Here is a 10,110-nt window from a genome sequence, read left to right as displayed (position 1 = left end):
GCCTTGCCTACCCTTAATTATCCGTAATTTATTGCATGATTAAGAATGAGTATTTTTCTATTGAGAACCACAAGGCATGAAAAAAGTGCAATGATTGAGTCATTTGACTTATGCTGTTTTTTCAAGACTCTGCCTAATCATTGTGTTTAAAGCTAACCTGCCCTAACTTGTAAGATCCTTTAAAGAAATACCCTTACAATTCACAATCAAGGGCGTACTGAAATGCAAGAATAAAATATAAGATGTTAACTATCAAAATGTTACGTGCTCCAGTAAATCACTAATGATTAATGCATTACAGTACTACTATGTGTTCATGGATTAGACCACACCTTTCTTCCTGTAAACACCTGGGCCTAAAAGCTGCGTTTGTTCTTGTTCTAGCCGTATTGGGTGTTTCCTTTTCCCACTTTGCCTTTACGACACATTTAGATTTGTAACAGAAAGGCAAGCCTAACTGTATTATTTGATGGACTTAAACACCTCACATCTTTACCAGCACCTTTAAAGCAAGAAAGATGACAACTGAATTAAATCAGTCTAATGTCTGAATCGGTTGCAGCATATTTGAATACACCTAAAAAAAAGTATCCCAAGATAAGTTTTCTATTTCCTTATTTATTTGAATCATATCAAAAGCAACAAGAAACCTAATCAAATCTAAGAAGTTTCCATAATCATTGGATCTAAAAGGTGGAGTCAGATACTTGTTACATAAAAACAGCAACAGGTGAGATCAGGAGCAGAAGAATAAAAACATCAAGCAATGTTTGTTTAAACAAATATAGAAAAGGAGGTTAGATTTAGTTTTACAGACAACATCAGGAAATATATCATGTTAAAATTAATATCATGTTAAAAGAAAGACTTTCCCTTATGTCCTGTATTTGTATTTTCCATGCAGGTTCCAAACCACTCCCAAATGTTGCCATGGAGATGTACTGTATGTGGAGATCCGATCCACACAATACATCTCCTCTTCAAACAAGGATTCATCAAAGTCCTTTAAAGGGGTCATAGAAATATTATATAGGGTATTTGGTGCTGATCCTTAAGGTCTATGAATAGGGTGTGTAACACTGGTTGGGCTGAAAATGGCATATTTGCTGTTTTATGTGCTCTAATGCAAGCCTGATTAAAAGCCCTAGAATGAAACAACAGGTTTTCTTCCTTTTATGGTTTGCTCAATGAATATTTAGATGTGCTGTGCGCTGATTGGTTGGATTACAACAAGCGAAGCTGCAGAGCAAAGACTCATCATAGCAACAAGCACTCACTCACTGAAACATCAAGATTGTTGATTTGGTAGGGTGACTAGATGTCCTATTTTTCCATGTCCTACTTTTCATAGCTAAAAAAATGTCCGGCGGGAATTTCTAAATCGTCCGGGATTTTGGTCGACTACAGTGCAGCACGTAGTCGAAACACATCGGGCACCCTAACCGAGCCGTCAGCTCTGGGGCTGGTCAGGGAACCCAGGCGGACGGGGTCAGGGAGTCAGTGGGGGAAGGAGCGACCAAACCCGACCCGGTGATGGGTCGTGGTTCGTTCGCTTCAATGTCAAATCAATCTTTTGATATTTATGAGTTTTAACATGGGTGTTGCTTTAAAATTTTAAGTCGAGGACATTTCCTGCTTAATACACCAGAAAAAAACTCTGTGTTCCCAATGCAAACCAGTATAACTGATCAGTAAAGCACATGAGCTCAGGCATGATTTGGGAAAACACAGAATGTCTATAATACTGTTCCATTTTTGAATAGATTTTCAATTCATACTTTAAACATCAAACAGGAACAGAACAAGAAAAAAAGTCAACAGGTTCAAATAGTTCTATATAAACAGTACTCCAATAGGTTGACTTCAAAAGGTTAAAAAAAAACATTAAAATGCTGGAGGGATGAATGATCCATTTAATAATGAACCATTTACTCATGATGTAAGGCCCTCCAATGTAGCCGAAAGTCCTCAAAAAATGTTCCTTATTTAAAAGTAGGAGCTATAAAGCACTGCTCTTTTGCTTTCTTCTAGATCCGTTGGGTAGTCAGTGATAAGAATATATTACCCACTGTGGGAGGTTTGGTTCTTGGTTCCAAGAACCAGACTTCTTTCTTTCTGTCTTTCTTTCTTGACTGACTGACTGACTGACTGACAGACAGACTGACGGTTGAATGACTATTTTATCAAATTCTTACATTTTTGAAAGAACTTATGTTTAATCTTTTTATTTGGTCAGAGCTTAATGTTGGAGGACACCAGTTAACCAATTCACATCTTCATCTATTGTTCCGCTGTTCAGCTCCTAATCAGGCAGGTATTCATATAACAATGTGACAGAGACTGAGAACTGTTAAGCAGTTAATTCCTTTCGCAAAAATTAATCATTTTAATTATGACTGCTAATTTGCCTTTGGAACTAATTATTTATAAAAGACCAACCCAAACCTATCATTGCATAACCCCTATCAGCCACCGACATCCATAACAACAGGCCCTGCACAGATTCCCTCTTTGCCTCTTTGTGCGTGTTCAGCATCATACATCTCCTGGTGGCCCCTACTTGTTCGTAGTTCACTCATCTACCTCACTCAACAAACTATGCTGCCAAGCCATGTTACATAGTAGAGTTGATCGATAGAATACGTATATGCATAGATAAGACTTTGCTTTATTAAATTTTTTTTTTTACAAGTTTGTGCTGGTACAATCTCACAGTTACAGCTTAGGAGGGGACACTGTCCCTTTTATTATTCGAATGTAATCTGAAGATAAAATGATCTTGGTTTAGCAATGAGTTAACACAAAGAGGCCCCTTTCAAGAGAGTGATGAAGTATCTCTTAAACAAGGCATTTGGTTTGTTGAACACTGTTTCAGCTAAAAGGGCTCCATCTCTTTATGACCTCTGCTGTGGATTTACCTATAAAATTAGAGAGATAACTTAAGTACTTTGCATAAAGTGTGAAAGAGGTTATGATCGGCAGCACGACAGCTCCAAAGTCTCTAGCTCCTCTGAGAGGGTTAAAAGCTGTAATGAGATCTTCTGTTATGGCCAGCCGAATTACTTCATCAGTTGAGAATTTGAACCCCTTAAAGGATTTCTCTGTGATTTTAGGCAACGCTTGCACAAAGCAAAGGCCTCCTATCACCTCCCACCCAAAGAAGGCCTCTCTGGTGTTTTTGGCATTAATCTCTGTCATAGAGGAGATCAGAGTCCTATACTGATAACACCTGTTTCCACAATGACTGTCTTTGTTTAGTTAGTCACTGTTTGCATTGTTTCTTACTTCATCTGTCTGTCTTAGGCCATGTGTGTGTTCTTGTTTCTAGGTTACAGGAGTTACACAGACTTGGTGTAACTGTACAGAGCAGCTTCCAGGGCAAAGATTAGTCAACCATTTGGGTGTGTCTTCCTAAAAAAAAAAAAGACACAAACAGTTTGGCCATTTTCTATTTCATTTTAGCCATTCACATACTTTCAAAAGTATTTACACATCTTTTGTTTTTTCCACAGTTTTTTTTTACATTATAACCACAACTTTAAATTCATTTTGATAGTTTTTACAATGTGAAAAAAATATATATTCCCACCAAACTTTACTTTCCTTTTTTTCTTATTTTTTATTGTAACCCTAAATGTTTCACATTATCTATCAAAACTATTCAGAACTAAATAAAAAGTAGTTTTTCAAATAATGGCTGTATTTCTAAGGGGGAAAGGAAGTGATCTCAGATTGGCCCATATAAATAAACAAACAAACAAAAAACAACCCCACATGCATATGATAAGTAGTAATTAGTTTTTGCTTTATTGTTGAGAAAGTTTTTTCTCACTCTAATGTGTGTGGGGAGTGATGAACTAGTGGTTTGGGCATTGCACTTTTGCATTCCAGAGGTTCTGAGTTCAAGCCCCACTCCAGCGTACTGCCACCCTGGGTCCCTGAGCAAGACCCTTAACCCCACACTGCTTACCGGGCGCCGCACAATCGCAGCCCACTGCTCCTCAAAGGGATAGGTTGAATGCAGAGAGTGAATTTCGTTACTTTGTACTTATGACAATGTGATGACAATAAGGTTGAATTCTATTCTAGAATTGTCTCAGTTCAACCAGAAAATGAGGGTTTTAAGCATAACGTTTTTTCGTGTACCCTACAGGATCTAGGTGCTTTGGATCTCCTGAATGATAAACAGATCCCTAAACTTTAGATTCTGAACTGCTATCTGAGCATAAATAGACAGCAGGAAATATGCTTTATTCGATTTGATCAGAAGTGATTTTTGTATTAGAACCTCTCCCATAAAGAGCCATTATTGCCATGTCTTTTTCTTAATGATGAATCATGGACGTTGACAAAAGTCCAGTAAGACCAGCAGAGCTTTAAATGTTCTGGGTTCTTTTGTGAGTTTTTGAAAGAGTCATTATTCTACCATTGGAATAAAGTTGACCACTGTTCCAAAATGCATCATGCTGGTTGATTCTCAAACCTTACAAATAGCTTAGTTTTCTTTTTCATACTTATTGATGTCAAACAGCAGATGTCAATGACTCTGTTTCTCATTTAGTCCTCAGGTCAGACCATGATGAGTTGTTTTCAAGTGTCAGGCAGGATCTGGATAAGGGATGTATCAATTTTACAGGACAAGCAGTTATCAGTACTGAAAGTGGCTAATAAAATTTAACTTTGCTGTTCAAGACGTGTGATAAATCCCAAGTAATGTATAATTCACCTTTCTTAGGGGTGCACATACTGTGTGGTCGAGGAAAACAAGGATAGGCAATAAAGTTTGTGGTGCTAATGTGATGGGAAAATGTTCAAGTGGTTTTAATATATTTGCAAAACCATGTAACCTTTTTTGTTAGAGCTGGAAGCAGCTGAGTGGCCTTTCCTCTGGATCCGCTAATCCTTTCCAGACTGTAGCTCTGAGCTATTGTTCACCGTTTTCCTGACAGCAGCCTGATTACGTAACACATTTCCTAAAAAAAAAAAGCACCATCGCTGCCATGGAAACCACATAAACACAAAGCTATGTAATGTAAAATAGATGTGAAGGTGGAGTCAAAGAAAACAGGCAAAATCTTATCTCAACCAGCAGATTTTATTTGTCAAACCAGTTTCAAACAAACACACACACAGATTACATCAACCCATCTTAATTATTTTTGTTTTCAAGATTTTTCATTATAGTTTCTCTCCTCTCATGTAACAGCATTTAAAAAACCGATAGTCTATGTGAGTGTGGGTCTGATACAGGCTTGTCCTGCCAGGCTGTTTTTCTAGCTTAAAGAGCGCACAGTTATGGTGGTGATTGTGGTCATTAGCCTCCTGTTACAAAGAAAGAGACAACAATCATTCCATTTATCAAGGCTACCATGAAAATGTTTGCAATGTTTTTATGCAAATCTATGTCTCTTACCTGTATTTGTGGATCTGTAATTGTGACACAAAGAAAGAGAAATTGAAAATAACAGTGAGTGAGGAGACTTTGAATGTTTACCAGTGGAATTTTAGTTGTAAAGGGTCAAACAAGTCTTCTTACCTGGGTTTACCTGGACTCCTCTGTATCCAGCAGGCTCCTGTAGGTGGCGATCTCCTGCTCCAGCCTGCTCTTGATGTCCAGCAGCATCTTGTATTCCTGGGCCTGCTGCTCAATGCTTGATCGCATGTTGGAGAGCTCTGCTTCCAGCATGTTGATGGTGTTCTGGTGACCAGCTAGCATGGAGCTGTAGCGGGCCTCTGTCTCTGCTAACGTATTTTCCAGCGCCCCTTTCTGTCAAAGAACAGGAGAAATTAAAATGATTTTGCTGTTTTTTCTGCTTGCAATGAAATATTGAGAGCCTGGAGTCTTTTTGTGAGGGATTCTTATTGAGCTTTTTCAGTGCAGCAGCCACACCCTGGATGCAAAAGGCCTAACTCAAAGGCAGGGCTGTTTGCTCTGCAGCTCCCCTGTCTTTATGAGAGGATAAAGAGCAGCTTGCTTTCAATGAGATTCTGTGGGTATTTATGTGTTTGCACCAGTGAGGTTGTCTCTGGGAGGGCCCAGTGACTTACAACATCTGGAAGCAGATAACCTAGATTAAAGCTTCTTCGGCTTTCCTCAAACTCATTTATGACCTTTAGAATGTTAAAATGTCTCTGTGAACTGCTTTCCTGAGAAGGACCTCCTGTCTTCCCTACCGCTTTCCTCCAGTAATGCCTACTATCTCTTATCCTCTCCTTTTATCCTTTGTTCCCACTCATTTTTCCTCACCAGGTGTGAATCTGACAACATGTGCTGATGTAAAGAAACAATTAAAGAAGTGTAAACACCTTGTTTTGAGGTTTTAAGGGCTGCTGTTTTATGCTTACCATGCTGAGCTGGGACTGCAGCTCGATCTCCAGACCTTGGAGTGTGCGTCTGAGGTCGTTGATCTCTGTCTTAGATGTCTGGATGGTTTCTGTGCTCATGGCCACCTCTTTGGTCAGTGCCACTGACTATATGAGAAACATAAAGACATTTTTACGTCTGTCATTACAAAGATTAGGTTTAAACACAAGCTTAAAACCTACAAATTGTAGGGTGAAACTTGCTTGTCTATAGGAAAGTCTCCCCTACCTTCTCATTAAACCATGCCTCCTGGTCCCGACGATGTTTGTCAGTGATGGCTTCATACTGGGCACGGATCTCCTCTAGCACTTTGTTCAGATCTTGCTGAGGTGCAGCATCCACCTCCACGTTGACTGTGCCAGTGAGCTGAGAGCGCATTGCAGCCAGTTCCTAAAAAGGTTGAATACGGTGATTAGAGTTGTCAGCATGGCATCGGTATGTTGAAGCATTGGAGAGCTACTCGATGTCAGTCACCTCTGCATGGTTCTTCTTCAGGTAGGCCAGCTCATCCTGCAAGCCTTCAATCTGCATCTCCAGGTCAGCCTTGGTCAGGGTGGTCTGGTCCAGCAGGCGGCGGAGGTTGGCAATGTCAGCTTCGACAGACTGGCGAATCATCAACTCATGTTCAAATCTAGTTAGGTAAAAGAAATGAAGATCATTAGAATGACACGACTTTTACAGTTATGCTTGTTTGACATAATCTAAAAGCTTTTTATTACTTGGTTTTGAAGTCATCTGCTGCCAGTTTAGAGTTATCAATCTGGAGCAGGATGTTGGCATTTTGAATGGTGGCACCGTTGATCTTAAAGGAGAGAAGCACAGAAGATTTAGGATTGGTTGCAAAGATCATTTAAAGTTTCACACTATGCTGTAGATTGGTTTTTAATCTGATCTACAACTCAAACTGTTGAGTAAAGCATATTTCCTCTAGTCTAACATAATGCATGCTCTATAAAGACCCAGAAGATTTAAAAAACAATTTCTGCTGCACATCAGGTTCTTTATCCTTTTAAAGCTTCCCCTGATAATCATTAACCGCCCTGCAAATATTTGACTTGCAGAGGCCACCACACTCCATACCTTGTCTTTCAGGTCGTTGATGATAGCCCAGTAGTTGCTGTAGTCTCTCTCTGCTGCTGGGCCCTTCTTCTCGTAGTACTCTCTGATCTGCTGCTCCAGCTTGGCATTGGCTGCCTCCAGAGAGCGCACCTTGTCCAAGTAGTTGGCCAGACGGTCGTTGAGGTTTTGCATAGTGGCCTTCTCATTCAGGTGAATGGTGCTCTGGTCCAGGGCATTAGACAGATCAAAGCCCCCTCCCATACCACCGCCATACCCAGAGGAGACAATCCTGGCGCTGGAGGAGGAGATGCGAGGGCCGCTCCTGAAGCTGAGCCCTGACACGCTGTGGGCCTTGTGGGGGGCAGCGCTTGATGTGTAGCTGCGGGTCTGTCTGGTGACCATTGATGGGCCGGTGAAGCTCTGCTGGTAATACATGATGGCTGACTATCTGCTGGTCAAGAGACAACACGAGGAGAGAGGACAGTTAGGCAGCTGTGGACTATTCCGCTCTGTGGAGTTTGACAGTGGGAGGCTGGCTGCTGATATAGTTGCAGACTGGAGGCGGGACTGTACTGGAGCAGAGAGGTGGAGAGGGAAGGAGGGAGTTTTCCTCAGTGCTTTATCCCTGGGCTTGGCAGAACCACCATTTGTTTTCTTTTAAAGGCCAGGGTTTGGTTTCTTTCCACTTGTGTGAGGAAACCGTTGTGGAATGTGTGAGAGGGCTGTGCTGGTTTGGATCTCAGGGAGTATTTCTGTATTTGCTGCCGTCTCCATGAGTGCATGAGGTGTGCATATTTCTTAAATACCTGCACACAGCTTTTTGATCATACCAGTCATTTGGCATCTCTGTGCAAATAAGGGAGGTGTACATGTATTACCTTAGTGTCCTGCCATTAGTCAGCAATGACACTAAGCAGTGTGAAAAGAGTGTCTTTGGCTCTTAGGAAATCCTCATGATGATAAACCCCAGAGACACAGCAGGAAATCTAAAGTTAAACATCCAGTCTCATTGCAATTTATGAATATATGAAGTTTTAATTAATCCCTCTCCTGCATCAATGATTTATAGCGGCAATATAAACCTTTAACAATGGAATATTTCTGTCAATCAAAACACATGGAGCATGGAGCACAGTGCTATAAAGCTTTGATGTTTTATTAAACAGTTGTTTCATCTGAGTCCAACTGCAGTACGTCTGATTAAGAAGCAGGAAATGCATGAGCTTTAGACTGGTTGTAGACTAGATGAGGTTTTTGTGGCCTTGAACGGCTGACCTTCATTGTTTTTGATAGTTTCAGCCAAGGGTATTCAGCTCCTCTTTGTTCGCCGTATCATACACAGCACCCCCCTCGCAGCCCAGTGCCTTTTGTGTGTTTCCATGTGCTCACCATTCATTTCTGATGGTTTTGGCTTGAGTTATGAACTGTGTGCGGGAGCTGTGTGCAAGCTTCAGAGTGTGTGTGGGTGTGTGTGTTTGTAAGATAGACACGTCCTTATCTCGATGCTGGGCCTTGGCCAATTTCTGTTGGAGAGAAACATGAGCCGGGGGGAGGAAATGTAGGCGCACATAGGTCAACTTGGAGTCATGGGGAGAACTGACACATTTTCCTTGTGTACAATGAGCAAAGTGGCTTCAGTGTGTGTTAACCTTTATCAAGTCCATCTAAAGACCTGCTGACAGTTTGGGACAAAGGTTTTATTTCTGGAATGTATTGATCTGGCTTCTAAAAATTAACTTTAGGATTCAAAGAGTTTGATCCTAAAAAGTTGACCTGCAGTGCTTAGAAGCAATAGCTTTAAGCATGTTTTCTAAAGCCCTGAAAATAATAGTTCATACTTTTACACCAACTATATAAGACATTTAGCTCTAAATTGGTCAGCGCCTAGCAAAGGATTCATAACCCTCACATTCATAACCCTCACATTTCACAACCACAAACCAAAATATATTTTATTAGGATTGTATGTGATATTAAAAACTCACCCTGAAAAAAGGGTCAGAAGAGTGGCTTGCATTTGTACTCAGCCAGCATCTTTAGCTGATGGGGTTTTGTCTCTATGAGTTTTGCTCATACAGTGACTGACATTTTTACCCATTCCACTGTAGCTCATACATGTTATGGATTGTTAGTGGTTGAACCTCTAGTTTGAGGTTTTATGCATTCCTTCAGGTAGTTTACTTTTTTGTGTACAATGTTGGTAATTCCTCTACTGTCTACTCATTTCTAATTTTTTGACTCCTTTTTTTGAGCTTTTTAAATCTTAATTTTTTCGAAAAATTTAGTGACATGCGATCCTGTTTGTTTTTACGTACCTTTTTTGGTTGCTCCTGACACACTTGAATTGCTAGCTGTGGTACAATAAAGGAACATTCTATTCTATTCTATTTCATGCCTAATATTTGGTAAAACGACTTTGCTTTGACAAATAAAAGAGGCCCACTCAAAACTCACTCACTGTATGATGCATGACAAACTGCCTCACTGTATTCAGTGAAACAGCGATGCATGGCTCACTGTTTCCCTCAGTACTCTTTGGATTTACATACAGTAACACTATCAGTGTGTGACATGGTTTACATTTTAAGCAGTTGTAATAAAATTACATACAAAAAGAAATTTAAGTACAGAAATGAGAACAGAAAACAGTTCTAAGAATACGTTTGTTGCAACAGGAACACTAACTC

General features: G+C 40.3%; 1 protein-coding gene across 1 annotated transcript; it reads right to left on the bottom strand.

Annotated features, from left to right (window-relative positions):
- Nucleotides 1-5,074: 5,074 nt before the first annotated feature.
- Nucleotides 5,075-7,983, bottom strand: LOC119783293 (keratin, type I cytoskeletal 19-like). Its single transcript, XM_038284734.1, has 7 exons — nt 7,445-7,983; nt 7,084-7,166; nt 6,839-6,995; nt 6,593-6,754; nt 6,346-6,471; nt 5,537-5,767; nt 5,075-5,435 (listed from the first exon to the last, which is right to left on the bottom strand). The coding sequence occupies exons 1-6, from the start codon at nt 7,856-7,858 to the stop codon at nt 5,543-5,545; spliced, it is 1,167 nt and encodes a 388-aa protein (XP_038140662.1). The 5' UTR covers nt 7,859-7,983; the 3' UTR covers nt 5,075-5,435; nt 5,537-5,542.
- Between the last annotated feature and the right edge of the window lie 2,127 nt (nt 7,984-10,110).

Source organism: Cyprinodon tularosa, unplaced genomic scaffold (assembly GCF_016077235.1).
Source record: "Cyprinodon tularosa strain WSP-4 unplaced genomic scaffold, ASM1607723v1 ctg201, whole genome shotgun sequence".
Classification (NCBI taxonomy): Eukaryota; Metazoa; Chordata; class Actinopteri; order Cyprinodontiformes; family Cyprinodontidae; genus Cyprinodon; species Cyprinodon tularosa.
This window is presented reverse-complemented; position numbering and strand designations above follow the sequence as displayed.